The sequence below is a fragment of the Anarhichas minor genome, unplaced genomic scaffold (genome assembly GCF_050575085.1).
Source record: "Anarhichas minor isolate MPS153535 unplaced genomic scaffold, ASM5057508v1 ptg000087l, whole genome shotgun sequence".
NCBI classification, from domain to species: Eukaryota; Metazoa; Chordata; class Actinopteri; order Perciformes; family Anarhichadidae; genus Anarhichas; species Anarhichas minor.
Window position 1 is genome coordinate 2955840 of NW_027466533.1, and position 20558 is coordinate 2976397.

The 20558-nt window shown below is 45.5% G+C and overlaps 1 protein-coding gene across 15 annotated transcripts in view; it reads right to left on the bottom strand.

Annotated features, from left to right (window-relative positions):
- Positions 1-324: 324 nt before the first annotated feature.
- mycbp2 (MYC binding protein 2) overlaps positions 325-20558 on the bottom strand; it is a 64499-nt gene continuing 44265 nt past the window's right edge. For 7 of the 15 annotated variants that reach the window (XM_076081820.1, XM_076081817.1, XM_076081810.1 and 4 more), the window contains 32 exons: positions 20064-20288; positions 19005-19137; positions 18792-18917; positions 15331-15516; positions 11566-13200; positions 11289-11458; positions 10927-11174; positions 10648-10815; positions 9914-10071; positions 9622-9821; positions 9291-9440; positions 9033-9193; positions 8633-8789; positions 8305-8529; positions 8150-8215; positions 7654-7893; positions 7472-7561; positions 7296-7376; positions 6946-7212; positions 6006-6289; positions 5796-5892; positions 5209-5328; positions 5018-5119; positions 4800-4928; positions 4564-4696; positions 4340-4443; positions 3380-3568; positions 3183-3290; positions 2721-2930; positions 2529-2636; positions 1838-2003; positions 325-1703 (listed from right to left, as the gene is read on the bottom strand). In XM_076081820.1, coding sequence (XP_075937935.1) covers positions 1588-1703; positions 1838-2003; positions 2529-2636; positions 2721-2930; positions 3183-3290; positions 3380-3568; positions 4340-4443; positions 4564-4696; positions 4800-4928; positions 5018-5119; positions 5209-5328; positions 5796-5892; positions 6006-6289; positions 6946-7212; positions 7296-7376; positions 7472-7561; positions 7654-7893; positions 8150-8215; positions 8305-8529; positions 8633-8789; positions 9033-9193; positions 9291-9440; positions 9622-9821; positions 9914-10071; positions 10648-10815; positions 10927-11174; positions 11289-11458; positions 11566-13200; positions 15331-15516; positions 18792-18917; positions 19005-19137; positions 20064-20288 — 6552 coding nt within the window. In that variant the 3' untranslated portion in view covers positions 325-1587. The remainder of the gene's footprint in view (positions 1704-1837; positions 2004-2528; positions 2637-2720; positions 2931-3182; positions 3291-3379; positions 3569-4339; positions 4444-4563; positions 4697-4799; positions 4929-5017; positions 5120-5208; positions 5329-5795; positions 5893-6005; positions 6290-6945; positions 7213-7295; positions 7377-7471; positions 7562-7653; positions 7894-8149; positions 8216-8304; positions 8530-8632; positions 8790-9032; positions 9194-9290; positions 9441-9621; positions 9822-9913; positions 10072-10647; positions 10816-10926; positions 11175-11288; positions 11459-11565; positions 13201-15330; positions 15517-18791; positions 18918-19004; positions 19138-20063; positions 20289-20558) is intronic. The other 8 variants (XM_076081823.1, XM_076081818.1, XM_076081819.1 and 5 more) reach the window with 7 other exon arrangements.

Genomic DNA, 20558 nt, shown 5'->3' on the forward strand with positions numbered 1-20558 from the left:
TGAATCCCTTGGATGTTTACACCTTTTACAGGTACTGCAGGCCATCGGTGAGGGTTATTTTGACGTTCAGTGAGAACTGGCTGATTTAGTTTTGCAGGTTGGCACCAGGAAATAAATGGTAGAGTAATACATCTTTGTTTTTTCTAGTCTCTGCGAGAGTTTCAGCCTTTTCATTTTGGCATTTAAAGGAATGATGTATACACAACCCATTTTAGTCTCCAGCTAGATTTTGCACGTCATGCCATCAATATAAATCCATCAAAGGCCAACAGTGACAGCTGTTCATTTAATGGAAATGTCACCACTCATTAATGACACAGTGTATACTTTGCGAAACAGAGAACCTGGTTTATTACCGTTCGACTCCATCCACCACAGATATTACAGAGCAGATTCACAAGTATTAAGCTTTTTTTATATAACAGCAGCTTTTTTTTCTCCACATTCTGTTCCCCTGACCCCTGATCCCCCCCTGCCTCCTACTAGGGAAAAGCATTACAGGTGCACAATTATATTTGGTGTAAAGACCAGCCCCTCAAATCATTCAGCTGTTATCAGTCTCACTGTGAGGTCTTTCGTTTGTTTTTGTATTACTGTAGGATTTTGGTACTTTTTTTTTTTTTCCTCTTTCTTTTTGACAGAGCTGCAAATAGGATATACATCCACTATCATTCACTGCAGGCGCCAGGCTCCTCCTCCTCATTTCCACACAGATCCGACATTTAGAAGAGGGGGAATTACGACTGTCTACTGTATAAAAATGTACAGTGGCTTTATTGACATACATTCCATAGGTTAAACAGCTGCAAAATAGGAGGCACACCCAGTATTGCACTTCATTAAAAGTTCTGGCTCAAAACATAACCCAGAATATCAAACAAAACTGAAGTGAAGAGTAGCAACTTCGGAATACAGCTATTTTGAATAGTATCATTATATACAAGATTAGATAAATCGTACACTATTTTCCTCCCAAACATAATTATTCTCAACAGTCTGATCTTTTTTTTTTTGTCCGTCAACCCATGATGCACTTGACAGTGGAGAATACTGTGCAAGATTACGAAAAAGTTTACATACAACAATATTTTAAATTTATAGTTAGGAAGCTGGAAATACGGCCTGTTCCTTTTTCTCTTTTTTTTTAAACCCACGCTGATCCACAGTTGCCTTTAAGCAAATGTATTTCATATTCAATGTTTAATCTTGTATTGTTACACTTCAGTGATCAGGAGGTGTGCAACGTCTATAGAAGCCGAGGGAGTACAACGGCCGCATGCAAACAAGTCACAAGATATTTTCTTCTTTTTTTTTTTCTTCTTCTTTTTTTAAAATTATATTGTTCTTTCCCCCCCCCCACACCCCATTCAGGTTACTCTGAATCCAAAGTAGCCACAGCTTGTGTTTGTAGCAGAGCCCGGATACTGATGTTGGTAGAGGAGCAGACCTGAGGACTCTTGGCGTAGGGTAGAAACCTGGTCCGGTGTCCAGGAGACCTGACAATGCAAGAGCCGAGCTTCACGGCTGAGCTTCAGCAGCAGCCAGAAATCACAGTAGACAAACTGGTTTTCAGTAAAAGTCTTGTGTTTAGAAGGTGTGCGCATTTCTGCACACCCCACAGCCAAGGGCAAACTCCTCCCCCGTTTGCGGGTGAACCACATGCAAAGGGCACTCAGTACCCTCCAACTGCTTGCCTTTGGGACCTGTAATAGAAAGGACAAGGATGGCATCTTACTTGTGTTTTCTTATACAGTAGGTATTTCTGTCTGGCATTTGCCGTCAGTCTGACTAATTCAACATTCTCCAGAAGAGTGTAGTCAATAGAATCATTGGGCACCTGCAGGACAATGGGGCAGCTCCTCCTTGGGGACGCTGGTCATCCTCTGGAAGTCATCGTGGCAGGCGTTGCAGAAGTGTGTGGTGCCAAAGCAGAAGAACACGGCCACCGAGCAGCAGTACCGGCATTTATACTCCAAGAAGTCTGTGCCGTGCTTGGAGCACATCTGGTGACAAGTGACGAATAATAAATCAGGGGAAGAGAACATTTAAATATCATTTTTAAAGAAATGGTCACACATTTTGGGAAATTTGCTTATGAGCCTTTCAGCCAAAAGAGAGAAGAAGATTGATACCAGTTTTCTGGCAACCTGGCAGTTTTGACAAGACTCAAGGTGTGCACGGCCAAGAAATTGTCTAGTGAGAAATTCCCTGTAAAACCATGTTTTTTTGTTATGGATTAAACAAGCAAAGTATAACATGTTAGTTAGTGGGCTTCAATGGATTATTTTCACTTCAGACAGCCAGGCTAGCCGTTTCCCTTTGCTTCCAGTCTTTGTGCTATGCTAAGCTAATCGCCTGCTGATTACAGCGTTGTATTAAGAATACAGATATGAGAGCAGTATCAACTTCTCCTTCAACTCTCAGCATTAAAGAGAATAAGTGTAATTCCCAAAATTTCTGAAAAAAAAGTATTTTCTTTTATAGTGGCTATAGTAAAGCCAGGGTCCTCCCAGGCTTCATTTACCCACCTGAGCCCTGGACACATCTGAGCATCCTCCACAGATGAGCTCACTGGGGTCGTAGTCGTCTCCCTGTCCGGCCTCTGCATCGCAGCGAGCCTCTCCCCCAAAATAGGCCTGGAAATAATGGAAACCGTTAATTTTCAAACCCTAAACAATATCAAAAACATATTTTAAAAATACTTTAAAGTTATGTAGTACCTTCTTGCATTTGAAGCAGACATAGTATGCATATCTGTTCATGGCAAAGCCCGCGGGGTCGTTGTGGAAACGTGCTCCTGGTGTGGCTATTGCCTCACTCTTATGTAGACCCTCATACTCCAGCCTCATCAGAGCCTTTCTCCTCACGTCCTCGTAGAGCTCCTTAATGGGGTCGAGCAGGTCCTTGATCACCGAGTGATTGATTTTGTTCTGGAGGCACACAAAGAAAGAAAGAAACCAGCCCACGTTTATAAAGGTAGTTCTGTTGAGATTACTGTATGTGTCAACAGCATTTCACAGTGAACAAAGCAGTCATGGTACTCTAGTAGACTGAGCTTGCTCAACAAAAGCCATTGAGCAAACTGAGCTGAATCAACCTTGAGGTGTGGGGGAAACAGTTCGCCGTCTCTTTGTTTGCTGGGTTAATCTCTTTCAGTCAGAGAGGCTCAGGTAACACCTTACCTTGCAGATGGGACACAGCATGAACCCAAATGTGATGCGGGGCCCGAGCCAGCGATTTTCAAGAACGCGACGAGTACACTGGAGGTGGAACACGTGAGTGCAGTCCAGCTGAGAACAGAACGAAAGGGTTAGACAAGACCAAAAAAATGAAGCGAAACTCTTGCGTGTGACGGACAATCGCTCGTATGTAGAGCTACCTGTACAGCAGGAGCAGCGGAGAGGGCCTCCGTGAAGCAGATCATGCACATGTCGTCTGCATCCTGTTTCAGACAGCCGGTGTTCTTGTCGCAGCCGTGCAGACACGGGAGGCAGGCCTCCTCGTTCTTGACTCCTCCACAGGGGTGTCCACAAGGATGAGTTTTACTGCAGGCCAGTTTAGCGTACTCCTGAGGGGGACGACATGAGAGAAACTGGTGAGTACTTGTATAAAAACACACTTTACTACATGCTGTAAATCTCTGTTGCTTAATATGAGTCTTGCGCAGGTTGGTCCGCTCTGAAGTGGCCGGTCGACGCCTCATCCATTATTTGTAAGACTCGTACTTCAGTGGACGCTTCGGTTCCATCACGCTACACTTGAATCCATACTCATCTTCTCAAATAATGAATCTACAATAAATATTCTTCAACAATATTTCCACTCAGCAAAACCTCGAAAATTCCTCTCAGGAGGAAAGACACTCAACACCAAAATCCTTAGTGTTGGGAACAGGATCTGTGTTTTGTATTAGGTACACTGTTTTAGCATAACTGGTATTTTTCTATCTTGATCAAATATTTTCATAGCTAGTTAACATAGTTATGTTAGAATATAATTCCATATACAGAAAGGAACAAAGAGAAAAGCACCTGTTTTCAGCATAATAATTTAGCCATTTTGTTTATTTTCTTTTTTTGTGTTGCTTTTAATGTTTTGTGTGTTGTGTATATTTTTCAAACAAAAAAAAAAAATATATATATATTTTTCAAGCTTCAACCTTTCTGTCAAAACCGCTAAAATCACCACCTCACGGTTTTCCGAGGACGGGACGGACGGACAAACTACCCGAAAACATATTGCCTCCGTCCATGGCTGTTGCCGGCACAGAGGCATAAAAGAAGAACCAGGTGGTTACAGTTGTGATCAAGTTGTCTTGTGAACAGCTGATGTTCAGTACCTGGCAGTCTGGGTCTGAGCAGACACTGCCCACTGCAGACAGCTCGGTGCCATTCCTCGTCCCACAGAACCTGCAGGCATCTGAGCTGCTGGAGGCCGGTTTACCTGCAAAAAAAAGACTACTGTTAATAAAAGTACACACGTTTTTTTTAATAACTAATTTGCAGCAATACATATACTCCCACCCCAAAAAAAGCACAGTTGTATGATCTGTTGCCATGTTACCTGTGTGCTCTCTGAACTCCACCATAGCCTTCATAGTCTTAGAGTCGGCCAGGGCCATGAGCCAGAAGAGCTTAGTTCTTCCACAGCCTTCATGGAGATCCACCTTTATAGCCTCCTCTTCCTCCTTGAACACCTGGAAGCAGCCACGAAGACAAGATTAAACACCAGCTCACTCTCCTTCACATTCTTTCCATAAAAAGGTTCATATTATCACCAGTGGGAGAACCGACACTGACCTGTCTCTGGTGAGATCGAGTGCGTCGGTGCAGGTGGAGGAAGCGGTCACAGTCGGTGCAGAGGTTGCCGCACACGTTACACAGGATGATAGCTGCCGTCTCGCCATCATCGTGATTGTCACACATGGGCTGTGGATAAGAGGAGGAAAGTTATTATTTCAATAACATATCAGTTATTGTAACTCTGTGTAGCTCCTGGCCTTTCTTATTGTCCTCACCATCTGCTTCTGTTGTCCATCTTTGCCCATCCAGCGACCAGAGGACAGCCTGTCCACATGGTCCTGGTCCAGCACACACAGCGAAGCTAAGGCCAGCCACAGCTGTGAGACAGAGCATGATATAGTATATGGTTAGCTGATACCCAGTGGTTGTAAACGTGCTTTAGGTATGGTGACATTTGTGTGCATACCCTTGTGGTGGCGATACAGCGTACAGGAGACCGATGCTCCTCCTCCATTTTGGTCAGAGCTATGATGGTCTCAGCTATTGCATTTTTGGTGACTCTGGACCAGCCGTCTGACAGGTGGCCCTAAAAACAGCAAGTGCAATACAATACATGAGAATATGAAATTTACGACGAAGATGGCGACTGTGGTTCTCCATCAAATTAGGCACTCAGAGAGTTAAAGGGAAAGAGACAGTTCACCCCAAAGATCGGGGTCCTAGCTCCTTGATTGTTTTGGTGCGAGTTGCCTTGTTTTGGAGATATCGGCTGTAGAGATGTCTGCCTTCTCTCCAATATAATGGGACCATGTGACACTCGGCTTGTGGTGCTCAAAGCGGCAAAAATGTACTTTTGGAAAAACTCAACAGCAACGTCTCTTTCCAGAAATCATGACTCGGTTACTCAAGATAATCCACAGAGCTTGTAGAGAGCAATTTCATGTAGGAGCAATGGTTGAAAGAAAATAGTTCCTATGTGATTATTGTGTGCTCTACAGGTAAGAGGAAAAATAAGAATTTTTTATTTTGTCCCTTTGAACAGTGAGAACTTACCGCTGCCATGTCTTTGACCAGCTTTATGATGATCTCTGCTATCTGTGGAGGAGTGGAGCCTTTCATCCACCAGTGGCTCTCCCCCCTGCGGATGTAGCTGATTGTGAAACGGGCATAAATATGAAAAATCAAAAAGGACCTTGCCATTTGCCACAAGCTGCCATAATAACTTCTCAAAATTTTGATTAGGCCCAGCAGAAAGTAATTCACCTGGAGTTGAAGATCATGGGCAGCGTGACGGTGGTGACTCCTTTGCCCGCGGCCATGCCGGCTGTGCCAGAGATGGTGGTGCCTTTGGCCTTCAGCTGCACGGTGAGGGCTTTTGCGATGCAGCCCAGGAACATGTCGAGGATGCAGAGCTTGTTCCAGTCGCCCTTCTCCGTTGAGTGGATGATGTCGCTGATGTCCGCCGGTGGCAGGGCCTTCACCCCGATGATGCTGGCAAGTCTCACTGGCGTCACCTCCGGAAGGACGCGTCTGAGCAACGATGTGACCTGAGATGAAGGAAGAGCAGATGGCAGACAAGAACATCATTTGTATAGCATCGCGAGGTGTTTACCTCAACTTGTACACAGAATAAACGCTTACAAAACAAGTTATTTTGAAAGTTACACCTGAACAATAACTCCAAGCCACGTCTTGGTCGGCAGTAATGTGGCGAGAAACAGGCAACAGGCCAGGAAATAAAGGACAGAAGAAGAAGACTGACAGCTATTTTGCAATATTGTACGATATTACATTTCCATTTCAATTTCATATGCAATATTAGTTTCATTAATCTATGTGCAACATAACTTTCTTCTACTTTTTCAATATCATTGACAATACCTCTCTCAATATCATGCTCAATATAACTTTTCTATTTTAGTTTCCATTAGGCACTGGCGTTAGTATCACTTCTTCTTATGTATTTTTTAACTCTTGTATTTAGTCTTTGTTGATGTACTTTACTTTTTCTATTTCAGTTGAATGTTAGTTGACTTTATTTATTTATTTACTTTAATTTACTTATTGTGTTTTCTTTTGCAATGGTGTCAGTATTATTTCTTTCACACTTAACACTTAATTAACACCTTTGGGTTTAATAAAGTTCTATTTGATCTTATCAAACATAGATGTAAACCGTCCCGGTGCCGTCCACTTCACCCACCTGTCTCTGAACTCTCGGGGAGGCCGTGTGCAGCAGAGAGAACAGGTCTTGCATGAGCGTTAGCTGCTGAGCGAGGTACTGGCGGCCCACGTTGGAGCCACTCAGAGCCAGGACCATGGACAGGAGCTCGAAGCAGTAGGCGTCCGAGGAGGCGTCGTCGTCACTGGGCTGGGAGTTGGCGTTCTCTTTACTGGAGATGGCGTGCTCCCACTCCTCCCTCACACGCGTGGCCTCCATACGGATGGCCTGGACGATGTGCGCGCACACCTGAGAAGAGTATGCACGTTAGGTAAGAGGGCTGAGATTATAATAGCTCCTACTGTTAATAGTTTAAAGAACTGACTAATGACCTGTTTCTGGAGGTTGGTGAGTTTGCTCCTGCTGAAAATGATGCCCACCATGTGCTCTTTAAGGTCCGCGTCAGATGGAGCCTATTCATAAAAACGTACAAGGTGTAAAACGTCAGGCTGAAGGTCAGTAAATATTTCAGTTTAACACAGCACAGGTAAACTGTCACGGTGCAGACCTTGTCCTCTCCCTCGGGTGATGAAAGAAGGTTTTTCTCCTCCTGCTCTGGAGTCGGCTCTGCATCTCCACAGATGAGCTTTCCAAATACCTAATTGAGAACAACAAAGTAAACATTAAAGCTTCCAAGAGGCTCCAGATATTTGTCAGGTGATCACGTATGGAGGAAGCAGTCAGACGGACCTGTGAGGTGATGAGGCGAAACACTCGGAGAGTCTCGGCCTCGCAGTTCTTTTGCTGGGCCATGCTGGCTGAGATCTGTCCCAGAATCTTGATGCTCTCGCCCTCTTTCCAACCCAGGACCTTGACCTGGCGCACCCTCAGGGTGTTCTCCGGACCTTTCAACTCCACCTTGATCACATGGTGGTCCCCTCCAGGGAGCTCGCTTGTCACCCAGCCCATGTGACGCGAGTCCAGGTCAACCTTTCAATGTAAAGGCAGGGGGATGTTCACATTGTTCTGCTACATTTGCATGTAGATCTGGAGTGTATTTTAATAATAGATTAAGGAGCACCTTATGAAAAACAACCTACCAACATTATCCCTATCATTTCTGCACTTAGAGTTATTGTTATTCGGACAAGAGACAAAGAATCTATATACACAGATTTACATATAGACTAGACTTAAAGCGGATTACACTCTATTCCCACATTACTACCAAAGCAACTGACCATACCTGTTTGATTCTGCAGAGATCCTCTACTGCTTTTCCACATAAGAATGTAACTGATGTGACTTTGTTCTGTGAATATGACAAACATATTATTATCAATTCCACCTTGGTCTAAACTTTGCATTTGCACAACAACAATGCTGCTGTTGCCCCCTTACCCCGATGTCTCTGGAGTTGTCCACATGAACAGTCACATTGGAGGCGTTAATGCCCTTCACGCAGCTGATGGTGATGCTCTTGGTCTTGTTCTTGTCCTCGTCTCCAGATTCCCAGAAGGTCTCCGTGGAGCCGTCTGTAAGGCTGCCAATCATGGCAGGACGACTGGACGTCTTGATGTCTACGACGCTTGTCAGATCCTTCAGACAGGTCACCAGGCAGAGATCCTATTATCACACATAGTCAGGTTAGGGCATGTTAATGGAACTGTTCAATCCGTGTTCACCAACAGGAGACAGATCTAAAGTAAGTAAGTGACTGTTTTCTTGCCTGGCTCATTGCTTCGTAGCCTGACTGCACGCTGATGTTGAAGCTCTCCTCGCTGTCTCCATCGTCCGACTTGGACAAGATATTGTTGATGTGATGGAAAACGTTGCTCTGGTGGAGGAACTGGTGGTCGGACTGCTTGAACTTGAGACTCCAGCACCTGGAAGAATAAGTCACCAAGATACGTTTCCCTTAATATGCACATGAATCTCAGAACTGGTGTCAATGGAAAAAGAGGCAGTGATAATTCAAAATAGGACGACTCTCTTATCTTTCTGCCAGTTTAATTAAGTACACATGTCAAACATATTCCCAAAAAGACAAATCTGTTCAAGTATAGTTTGAAATCAATCCATCAAAAAAATGTTGGTTGGTGGGTATTTTAATCATTCAGGAAGTGTACCTAAGCGCCATCTGCTGAAGTGAGCTGCCACTGGGAAGGGACATCATGAGGTCAGAGATGGTCTGAAGGAGGCGGTGAAAGGTGTGGGGGAGAGGATGAGCTGCCTCCCCGGCAATAACAATGTCTGACAGTGGGTGTTCACAAACGCCAAGGTCTCTTTCCTGTGGAGCGCAGAGCGGAGAAGTTCACAGTTAGAATACGCTACAACAGAGCGAGTAAGTAACGTTGCATGGTTTTTGGCGTTTAACCACTCGTTACCTGTTCCACGTTTTCTTTGTTCCCCTTGTTCTCATCGTCTTCCTCGTCCTCAGGTTCAAAGGGCGATGGGGTGAGAGATGCCACAAAATGCCAAAGGATGTCATGCAGAGAGGTGGTCTGGATCACATTGCACAGCAGCCAGTTGAAGGCCTGATGGGGACACCAAGAGAAAATCATGCCAATTAGTCTTCTTACAAGTATACAAATCTAACTCATTAACTAACAATATCCAGCCAACTAATTGCCTATAACCTTGATTCACTGCTGGATAAATAGCAACGATTAAAGCAAGACCAAGCTCGGAGATTCAGAGAGATATTGCTGCCTGTACCTCCATGGCAAACACCCTGCAGGCAGACTTCCTCAGTGCATGTCTCATGGCCACCTCCAGGCCCTCCAGGTCATGGTGCTGGATAACGAAAGCCAGGACAGGCCACTGGAAGTTCCTCTCCCCCTTACTGAGGGAGCCGTGGGCCGAGATCAGCCGGGACAGCTCAGGGGACGGGTGACGTAACAGGGAAGATCCCACCTCTTCAAGGGGCAAAGAGCGGGTTGATGTTACCGATGACGCTGTGGCGCATTAATACTGAGATATCACATCTCGAATGAACACGTGCGTTTACCTGCGTCACCACTCTGGACCCTGCGTCTGGGCACGGCTTTGACCCGGGCCGGAGAGGGCGAGTGTTGCTTGTCATACTCGGATGCTACGACTGAGTAAGACCTCTGAAACACTGTTCGTTTCGCCGTATCGCTGTCTGTGATTGGACTGCTTTCCAGACTGAAAGAAAGCATATGAAACAGTCACAGTTTAGCTCATAAAGACATCGACCCTTCGTAGGTTAAATGTAGCACTAGAAGGAGCAAAGGTGACCACTTAAAAAGGCTAATTTCATACCACAGTTCTCTTTGCTTGACAAACGAAAATTTAATTCATCATAAAACTGAGCGGCCAGACTCTTGTGTACTGTATCCAATGAGGCTGATCATGATAAGGAGGCATAACAATTAAGGCACACTTTCTGAACAAAATGCATGCGGTCACTATGCACAGTAGGGTGCAGGGGAGAGAGTGGGAGTCGTCACAGAACTATCCGTACAGTGTATACCTGCAATGACAATTGACATGCATTATCTGCTGGTCTGCTCTGAACATGGGAAAATAACTTCAATATCTCAGTAGCAGCTACCTGATCTGCCATGACTTAAATATCATGTATGTATGCATGTCTATGTCATGCTTAAACAGTAAATGGTGTATGAAAAAAATCCGTGATAGTAACATCCGCAATTCACTCATTTTGTGTTCATGCAGAGAAGTGGAAGTGATGAAAAGCATCGTACTAAGACGTGTTACCTGGGCGGCATTGATTTCATGTTGCTCTCTGGTTCCTCAAACACATTGGGACAGGCATCAGGGGTGACTGATATGTAAGGTGCAGGAACAGATGTTGAGCGCAAATACCTCATCTCATCTTGGAAGAGGTTATCGTCTTGGTAGGCCCCAAAGTTCTCAGTGTGTTGCCTGGGTGATGAGAGGAGAGTGACTCTAATTGTTGTAATAGCACAAGTAACTGTCAGGTTTTTTTATCTGAAAAATCAAAACAAAGAGTTGTTAACTGAACTGTAAAGCTACCTAGCTAGTGTCTGGAGGTAGAGGCAGCCCATTTTATTGGGGAGTTCGTCCGACACGCCCTCCTTGAGGCTGGGAAGCAGCTGGGAGTGCAGGGGCCGGGGAGGGTGGTGGCACAGCATGCTGGGCTCGGCAGCACTGCTGAGGGACAGCAGGAACAAAGCGTTCGCCCGGATCACCTGGTGGGCCTCCATGGTGGGCAGTGCCCTCGGAGTCTTCACCTGCAGGGGTTTCTTCCTGGATTGCTTCACCTGGCAAAGAACCGGCAGATTGGTTTTGATTCAAGTCTAACAGGTCAGTATGATGTGAAATGCTGAGAAGGCTTCAGTTACAGAGGGACACAAATTTAAGCACAAGTAGGTTACCTTTTCCCTGGCGGCAGTCTGTTTCTCTCTCAGGTATTTTTCCCGACAGCGATCACACACTAGGTACCAGGTGCTGCCCCCTATGCCTCCGTCTCCACAGTTCCCAGCCCAACCACCACAGAAGTGACCGATGCTATTGTAGCCCTGGCCTCCAGCATAGCGACCGCAACCTGCCATGAAATAGGAAGGGTGTTAAAAGTTAAAATGTCTATTACCCAGTAATACAGTACCCATATTCAAAATGACAAAACTCTAACCAGAACTTCTGTATTCTCACCCGGGTGAGCCTGTCTCATGTGGTAGGTCACGGGGTAAGGGTGAGATTCGCCGCACAGCTCACAGATGGTGTCTTTCTCCGGTCCACCCATGGCGAGCTGTGCCATCTCACCGAACAGATTCCCCCTTGGACGCACCTCGGCCTTCTCCCTCTTCTTCTTCTCTTTCTTCGACTTCTTGCCGTCTTTCTCGTGCTCCTTCCTTTTCAGGATGGCGCTGGACCCCGGGCTGGGGAAAATCATGTTCTGAGTGGCTGCCTTGATGGTGGCCAGAGAGATGTCCTCCCAGAATGACACCAGATGTTGCAACGTCAACGGCAAGATCGACTTTGCCCTCATAGTCGGATGAGAAGTCATCTCGTAGGAAGTGGACTCCCCTTTCCCCTCCTCGCACTTCTCTGGCAGTGGAGGTTCTTTCAGCATGGACAGCACCTTATTTTTGTTGATGCTTCCCATTTTGGAGATGTCCGGGCCGTGCGGCGCAATGTTAAACATGTTGAGTGCAGAGGAGATCTCTAAGGAGTGGCGGTTCTTTAGCTTGTTCTCCTTCTCCTCGGCGCCCTGTCCTCCCAGCGAGCTGCGGATGGGGGCGTGCTCTTTGGTTAAGTCTGGGTTGAACTTGAGGAAGGAGGAGCAGGCCATGGCGTCGTGGACAATACCTTCATGCCACAGGAACGCTGCGAAGACCGCTCGCGAGCATTCGGCCACAGAAGGTGACATGGCCTGTTTGGCAGGCTCCGTGGCCCTTGAAGTACTCTCACCTTTGAACAGAGGCCCAGATTTTTCCTTCTTAGGGCGCGTGTGTCGACTGGAGGCTTTGCGGCTGACTTTGGGCGAAGCGCGGGTCTCTAGTTCCTCCTTGACGGGGGCTTTGCCGATACTGAAGTGCACCTTGCATGAGCCATCTTCAGAATTTTGAGCCTCCGCGTTCTCGTCGTTGCCATCCTCTGAGAGCAGAGCACTGGAGGTGCACACCTCCACCACTTCACTGTGGAGGTTCTCCTGGGTCACATGTGGAGAGGGAACACGGTTCTCTGCATTGCCAATCACTTCATTATTTGGATCTTTAGGAGACAGTTTAGGTTTTGGAGAGGTAGACCTGCCTCTAAGCGGCTCTGTAAGTGGGACCTTCTTCTTTCTAAGTGTGTCTGGGTCCAGAGTGTACGAATCGGATTTGGATCTCTCTCTTGGAGGGTCCAGCTGGGCTTTAGAGGAAGGGCTGACTTCAGGTGGGAGGTTTTTGTCATGATGGGCTGAAGAGGAGTGCTGGGAGGAGGTGCTAGAGGGACTAGACCTGCCTGAAGAGGATAAGCCTTTTTGTTTGGGAGAGGAGGAGCGAGAGCCGGAATTTGGGGACTCAGCTCGGAGTCCCGGGGTTCTACCATCTGCCTTCAGGGCCTGCAGGGTGTTGTGATTGGGCGAATGAGAGCGGCTGTGAGAGTCGGACCTCAGTTTGGCCGTGTCTGACCGCAGGATGAGGGCTTCGTTGGCTGAGAGGCCGCCCTCCCCTGTCTTGCTCCTGCTCTGCTCGGATGAGCGGCTTCCCCGACCCTCCTGTTTGGGCGAGCGGTTCTCCTGCCGGTGTTTGGAGGCTGGGGACATGGGCCGCGCTCCGGGCATCAGGTTCCCTCGCTCACCTGAACGTTAATAATTCAAACACAGTTACAACACGAAAGAGGAGTAAACCGGTGGTAAGAGTGTAACCATTTAGCTCTATGCGCAACACTCAAAACCTGAGAGGAAAAAAATGTAATGCTCAAAATATAAGGTAAAATGCAATGCAATGAAGATAACTAGTGGACCATGGAAGAGCTGATGAAAGATGGATTCCAGCCCAGTCCTGGGACCTCTCCTACTGATATTGGACCTAGTTAGTGTAACTTTTAATAGCCTAGTAGTTTAGTCTAGTAACCACAAACATCCTGAATCAATAGCATTTAAGGTCCACCTATTTTAAAACTGAAATTTGAATCAAAACTCATGTTTTTATTACGCCCTTTTACTTTTTCCTCTTTATTACAATATAGTGTTTGGCCACATCCTACTTTAGGACCACAGTTTTTAAGCTTTGCATCAACACAAAATGTTTTTCACAAGCCATCATAAAAAAAGTTATTTTTTCTTGTGTTCGTGCCCACCCTCTGTTCAGTCTGAGGGAGGCATGCATGCTGTGATTACCCACCCTTTTGCCTCAGAGCGAGAGATGAGAGAGCAGTACCATGCCCAGCCACGGACACATTGCTTTTGTGCACACGCTCGCGAGAAGCAAGGCGGCGCGATGAACCATCTACAGCGAAAAACAGTGGAGCAGGTAAACAAGCAAGGCATGGAACGCAAGGGGGTCACCACAGAGAGAGAGAGACAGACATAGACAGAGACAGAGACAGAGAGAGAGAGAGAGAGAGACACACACAGAGACACAGAGACAATGGGGTCAAGTCAAGAGGGGGAAATAGAAAGAGGAAAAAAGGACAACAAGTTAAAGTGACGGGAAGATCAACAGATAGGTAGAGAAACATGAAGAGAGAAACACTTATAGAAGAGAAAAAAAGAGAAATTACAGAACCAAGAGTTGTCATGGAAATAAAAGTATGCTGTGCACACAATTTAGTAATATGTGCTTTCCATTTAATTTTATATACATTTTGACTCTTTCACTCTTTTAGAGGGCGGCATACACCTTTAGCATGTCGCATGTTGTTAATGAACATCCTCAGTCTCAAAGTTTTGAGGGAGAAACAGCCCTTTATTATGTAAAAAAGGTTTAACAGAACGTTGTTCGTAACATCCCATATTAAATCCATTAAAGTGATCTAGAGTGAGTGTGAAGGGGACATGTACGACAAGACTGATGGCATTAAGGCGATAAGTTAACTGTATGCTAAATTGAGCACATATTAATTTATGCACACAGATGAGGTTTTTTTCCTTCCCAAGACACCTCCCAGGCTCCGTAAGGAAAAAAGGTGAAAAAATGATCACAAGTAGAGAAAAAGTAGAAATACACAAGAAAAGACCGGCAGGGAGAAAGAGAGCTACACGGGCTGAAAAACAAAAGTGTTTTAAGTTAATCGTAATACTAAATTGTGGTATTTTGTATTTGAATTATCCAGTACAAGCTATTAGTATGTGCTAAATGTAATACTACTTAATGACTGGAACTGAATTTTTGCTGTTTTAGGGAGATTGAGTCGACTCTAAACTATCAACTATTTAGACTAAAGTTGTTCACAGTTGCACTGAAGCCCTGGGCTGGTTGAGGTAGAAAATGAAACAAGTTGTTAATCAAGGATGAAAAATGCAGATCTGAAATTAAAGCAGCGTGATGAGAAAAAGAATAAAAAAAGCTGACTAGCAGAACAAGCAGACAAGCAGAGAAATAAGCAGCTCAGCCTGTTACTTCAGCACACGACAACAATATCCCTTTCAACAAGACGTTTGGTCGAGTATTTAAGTTTGATATCTTGTTTTCAAAAACAAGTGAAAATACCTGTCAGTGCATATTCTTTGAAGGCAGTGTCACCCGATTTGATTTTTATAAACAAGATTTAAACATTCAATACTAGACATGTCGGCTTGTCGGGGATATTTCGGCACTCTAGAAACATAACTGCAGTGTTATGTGTCACACGTCGTTGCTGCCCTTTCCAGAAAAATACATGAAAGAGGATGAATACAGAACAAAATCTGAAAAAAAACTAAAAGCTGCGAGGAAAAGGATCAACACCTGTGCAAGCAAGCGCTGTCAGAAAGCAGGACAGACTTACTCGGAAGCTGTGGTTGTGGCTGAGACAGTTGGGAGGGGGATTGTCCAAACACAAATGGGCTGTGGACAAGGGAGGAGGAGGAAGAGGAGGGAGGTTGGGCGGCTTGCTCAAATACGGAGGAGGAGGGAGCTGCTGAGAGGAAGGGCCCAGACTGAACGGAATTCAGTATGGCACTCAACCGGTCACCTGCAAACATGGAGACAGAGGATGGGGAAAAACTACAGCTTATACTATGGCTTGAGGTTTCCAAAAGGGGGGGTGAGGATCAGTCAGAGTTTATCAGTCATTCAGTCATCTCCGACGACGCCGCGCATGTGTGAAATGGGAGGAGTCGCCAGGGTCCCGGAAGAAAAGATCCTATTGATTTTCTGTTCAGACAATGCAAGTGGATTGGCGGGAGCACTTCCAAGGCCTGAATGGGCATCCAAAAGGTGAGCAAAAAGTGGAAAGGTACAAGGCCCGGGTGGATAAAACATAAGGAGAGAGGTGAACTACGACTCCCAAGAAACATTGGCAAATGGCATTTGCAGCCGAGTTCAAATGCTGTTTAATGTGCAGCAGCTGAGCAGCTCCTTCGCTATGTAGCCTGAGTGGTGGACTTTCATACCGTGAATGTTTGTTTGGTGGATCGCTCGACAAGCTAAGGAGCGGGAAATGGCACGTGTTCCTGTCTGTGATTTAGAAAAGAACGAGACTTTAGCAACTTTAGACGGCCAGACTAACGTTGCTGCTTCATGCAGGATCTGATTGTCTGTATGTACCGTCTGAAATAAGGTCTCCCCCTAAATAGACGAATACCTGTAACAGTATTCCGTGCAAGGGTGTATGCTGTAGCGGACATATGCAATGTAATTTCAAATGGACTTTGTTATGAACTTACACTATCGTTAAACTATCCAGGAAACTCTTGTGTTTCTATGTTGTGGAGCATTGATGACATCATCACCAGAAAACGTTCAAACAGGGTTGTACAGTGTTAAAAAAAAAGTACTTCCAGCACCAGCGGCTCCTCCCATTTCGCAACTGTCTTTGGGGAAAGGATATGTTGAGGAAGGGGGCAGTGAGGGGGGGGTGGGGTCTCTTCTCATGTATTCATTTCAGGAGTCATTCTTCCGAGAAAAACATGTGCATCCTCGTCAGAAGTTCCAAAAAACGTGCTGGGAGAAAATAGACCCTTCTCCATATACCGTATATATTGAGCTGACACTGCATCAGTAATAATTCAAAGACTCTTGTTGAACGTGCAACAGAAGTCTCTCACTCTCTTGACACAACTGAGTAGTTGTGAACCAGGTACAAAACCCAGTCACTGTGTTGTTTTCAAACATGGATTTAAAAAGTTTAAATCCGTTCCCTTTTCATCAATTGTTGGAGCCAGAATTGTGAGGCTGCCTGGCTGAAGGCCAGATGGGGGAACTCAACCAGCACGGCTGAATATTGAAGTCTGAGAGCATCTGTCAAAGAGGTTGCTCTCCAACTTGCTCAAAGAGCTTTGCCAAGGACTGGTCCATCAAGCTGACCAATCTGAGGGCGATCCACCTGCCTCACAGCATGATGGGTCCATCGCACAGGTGGCGAGTGATTCAAACCCTCCATCAAATGGTTCAGCAGTTGCCGTCACCTTGACCTAGAGTTGCAGAGGCCTTCGGCTTCCTAACGGCTTGAGCAAACATTCAGCGTGCTAGTGGTAGCTCGTTGTTCAGGGGTGTTCTTATTCAGGATACATGTGCTGCTCACAACAAACATTTTGTGAGGTTTCAACATTAAATGTCACAGCACTATTTTTCCCTTTTTGTGTATTGAGTGCGGGGGGGGGGGGGGGGGTTCAAATGACGTCTCTGAAATGAAACAGAGACGAGACTGAACCATTTACCCCGTTTACACTTTGCCAATTTCTGCATTCTTGGGCAGATCGGTCATCTGGCTTCGAAAAAAGCCAAGAGTGAATGTGACCAAGATGCATATAAACAGATTGCCATATCAAAACCACCTCGGAAAAGGTGATGTTGACAAAGGTATAAATGCATCCATCTCTCCACGCAGCCACATGAAGTTGCCACATAGCCACAGTGACACTGAAATGAGTCATCCTTCTACTTGTCACATTAAAGCAACAGAAACAGTGGCAGTCACACAGAAGGCTTAATAGCATGTTAGTGTTTAGGAGCCTTTCCATCCCCCTCTGGACTGGAGTAAGGCCGACACAGCTTTGCATTGAGCACAGTGAAAGAAAATTAGTGGCAACCAGACTTGCGATCAGCCTAACAGACACATATGTGGTCAAGTGTGAATGGAGCCTTTATTCTACAGTAATGGTGCAACAACTTAGTATTATTTGAATAACCATGGTTCTCTGATTAGCATGGCTAAACAGGTCAGCCTCCTTTTTTTCAAGCAGTGAGGAAGAGTTAAGGCGTTTGAAGACAATTGACACAGCGTCAGCGAGATATTCAGGCAGAAAGATACACAGACACATTTGGGGCAAGCTGCTCTTTGACGGTGCAGCAGAATAGATGTGTTCATCCACGGGATGTTTTCAGTATTCCACCATTATATTTAAGAAAACATGGATTATGTAAATGATCAAATGTTTTCAAAGAGACTGAATTAAGGCGACAAAGGGTAATCTGTGTTGGGCTAAAGCACCGCGCCCAACGAAACAGAGCCCAGAGCGGTCGGAAATGAACAGAAGCACACTGACTGGCCCATGCACACAGACATCGCAGAGATGTTGGGCATGAAATCGCAACAGTAGACACGATAAAAAGCATGCACAAAGAAAGAGAGATGATAGATCGGTGACAGATCGCACCTGTGATTTTAAAGAGATTAACTGAGCCATAGAAATAGAATGAGAGTAGAAGGGACATTCCTGTGCAATATAACATAGCAGGATGGTCAGGCGGCGGCCATTTTTATGTGTACCGTTTCCATTGCAAGGAACTGTTAGCGGTGAGCGCCATTGTCTTTTGAACTAGTCAAATAACTACGGCATATAGTTCTACTCTCATTCTTTTTTGATGGACTGACCCATACTGGATCTCATACACGTCGTGGAGGTGCTGTAAATTGTGGAGGTCGTATTTTAAACAAAAGAGGAAGTTGTACTCTCATTGCGATAAAGATGGTGAAAATGTCTGCATTTCTACAACTAAAATGAAGTAATGTATAAAAAAAAGTCTCAATCCAAAGCATAGAGGGGAAGTCAGATAGAGAAAATAAAGCGGGGAACAATAAAGACGAGGGGTGCAGAGTGAAGTCAGAGGTGAGGTGTACATCAGCAATGACAGAACACTGAAAAACTTCAACTACTGCCCGATGACTCATAAAAGAACAGCATAAAGCAAAGTGGATGTTGAAAGCAAAGTGATATGCAGATTGAGGATATGTGATAGAAAGTTTTTCTGTAAAAAAAAAAACCAACAACCAAAAAAAACAACTTTACGCCACGTCGAGCTGACCTTTGTTGTTGGAGATGCCGTAGTCAAAGCCCTGCGCTCCGTTTGAGGCTGCGGCTCTGTTGAAGGCCTGCACGGAGAAAGGGCTGGGCGGGGGGGTCTGGGCCACGTGCTCAAGCAGTGCTTGTTCTGTGAGAGCAGATCAAATTACGTCATCTAACAATTTATAGTAATTATAATAATATTTATTTGTACAGAACATACAAAATGGCTCACCGTCATCGTGGCGAAGGTACTGATTTCCACCGCGGTCTCTGGCCAATGACCAGGCCTCTCCTTCATCGCTCTCACAGAACTCCACTACACTGTTCTTATCCAGCTGAACCCAGTTCCCCTCTGAGTTGACCACCTGATACACAAACAACACTCTTTATCCACACTCACACACTCTGAACACTTTGTCTCACACACACAGCACCGTCGCAGAAGATCATTAACATGCAATCATTGGATTCATCTGATTGGCACTGACAAAATCCACAGCAGTAGATCACATGAATTAGATTTTGTGCATCAGCAGACACTGCGGGACAAAACTGATGTAGCTAAACAAAAACAATAACTTACTCTAAGAAAGGGGTAGCTTATTGAAAGGTAAATGCATGAGGTTGTTTTTTCTCAATTCCCTGAAATATTATCATTTTGGAAGAAAAAAAAGACAGACGGAAGTATTAGTATGTGCAGGGTGCACTTCTCAGATCTCAGACAGGGCATTCCAAGTGCAGAGGAAACTATTGAACAGCATGACACACCACAGCAGCCAATGACGGGTCATATCTAAAAGAGGCGGGGCTCCGCTCATCACCGCACCAAAGACAATTTAGAAAAGTACCGGAGTTATTGACAGGATGGTTAAAAGTGCAAGAAAGAGACATTCAAGGCACAGACAGGCTCCAGCATTTCATGATCACACTTCCACCGAAAACTCTGCAAGGCGGCCGAATATGACACGCTGAAACTGCAATGGATTCGTAGACAAACTGAAATTAGTGAATCAGGAAGCACGCGAAAAGTGTCGTAGCCGCAGGGAGTTGATCCTCGAGTGGGAAAAGATACACAACACACACCCGCACCCAGAAGCACCTGATGCATTCCCCTCAGACAGCCAGATTACATTCTTTACATTCAAAATCAGTTTAGGAAAATAGAGGGAACCGCTAATCTCTGAGAATTAAGGCCAAAATCTACTAACATTGGCTACATTACAATATTTCAACTAAAGCCACAAAAAATAACAAAAGAAAACACATTGCATCATTTGGGGTGAGTGCGTACCTCGCCTATGGCCTTGACCTTGTTGCCAAGAACTAACATTCCAATGGGGATACCCCTAAGGTTTGGGCAGCTTCTGATGTTGTGACCAGAGGGGCCGGTCTTCACTACCTTATAAAGCCCCGGGCCGCCGCCCTGCCCTGCCCTGCTTTGCGCCCGAATGGGGGCCTCGTGGGAAGGGCAGCTGCTCACCTCCTTTACGCTCTCCTCCGATTGGCCCCTGACCTCCTGCAAGAGGTGAGAGCAATGGATTAGAGGCAACGTACAGTAGCACAACAACAGGCTGCAAAAATGTTTCACTCCAGGACAAGGTTCAGATCGCTAGGTCCTGAAATGTTACGGCGAAGAGCCACTGTTAGCAGGGTAACGGGCAAAAGAGCATGTACGCTCCAGAGCAACCTGCCCTGGAAAAAAACTTTTTGAACATTAGGTCATTTCTCATATCGAGCCGTTATAAATCAAGTCTGTCACTAAAGACATGTGCTGTGTGATCTTCAA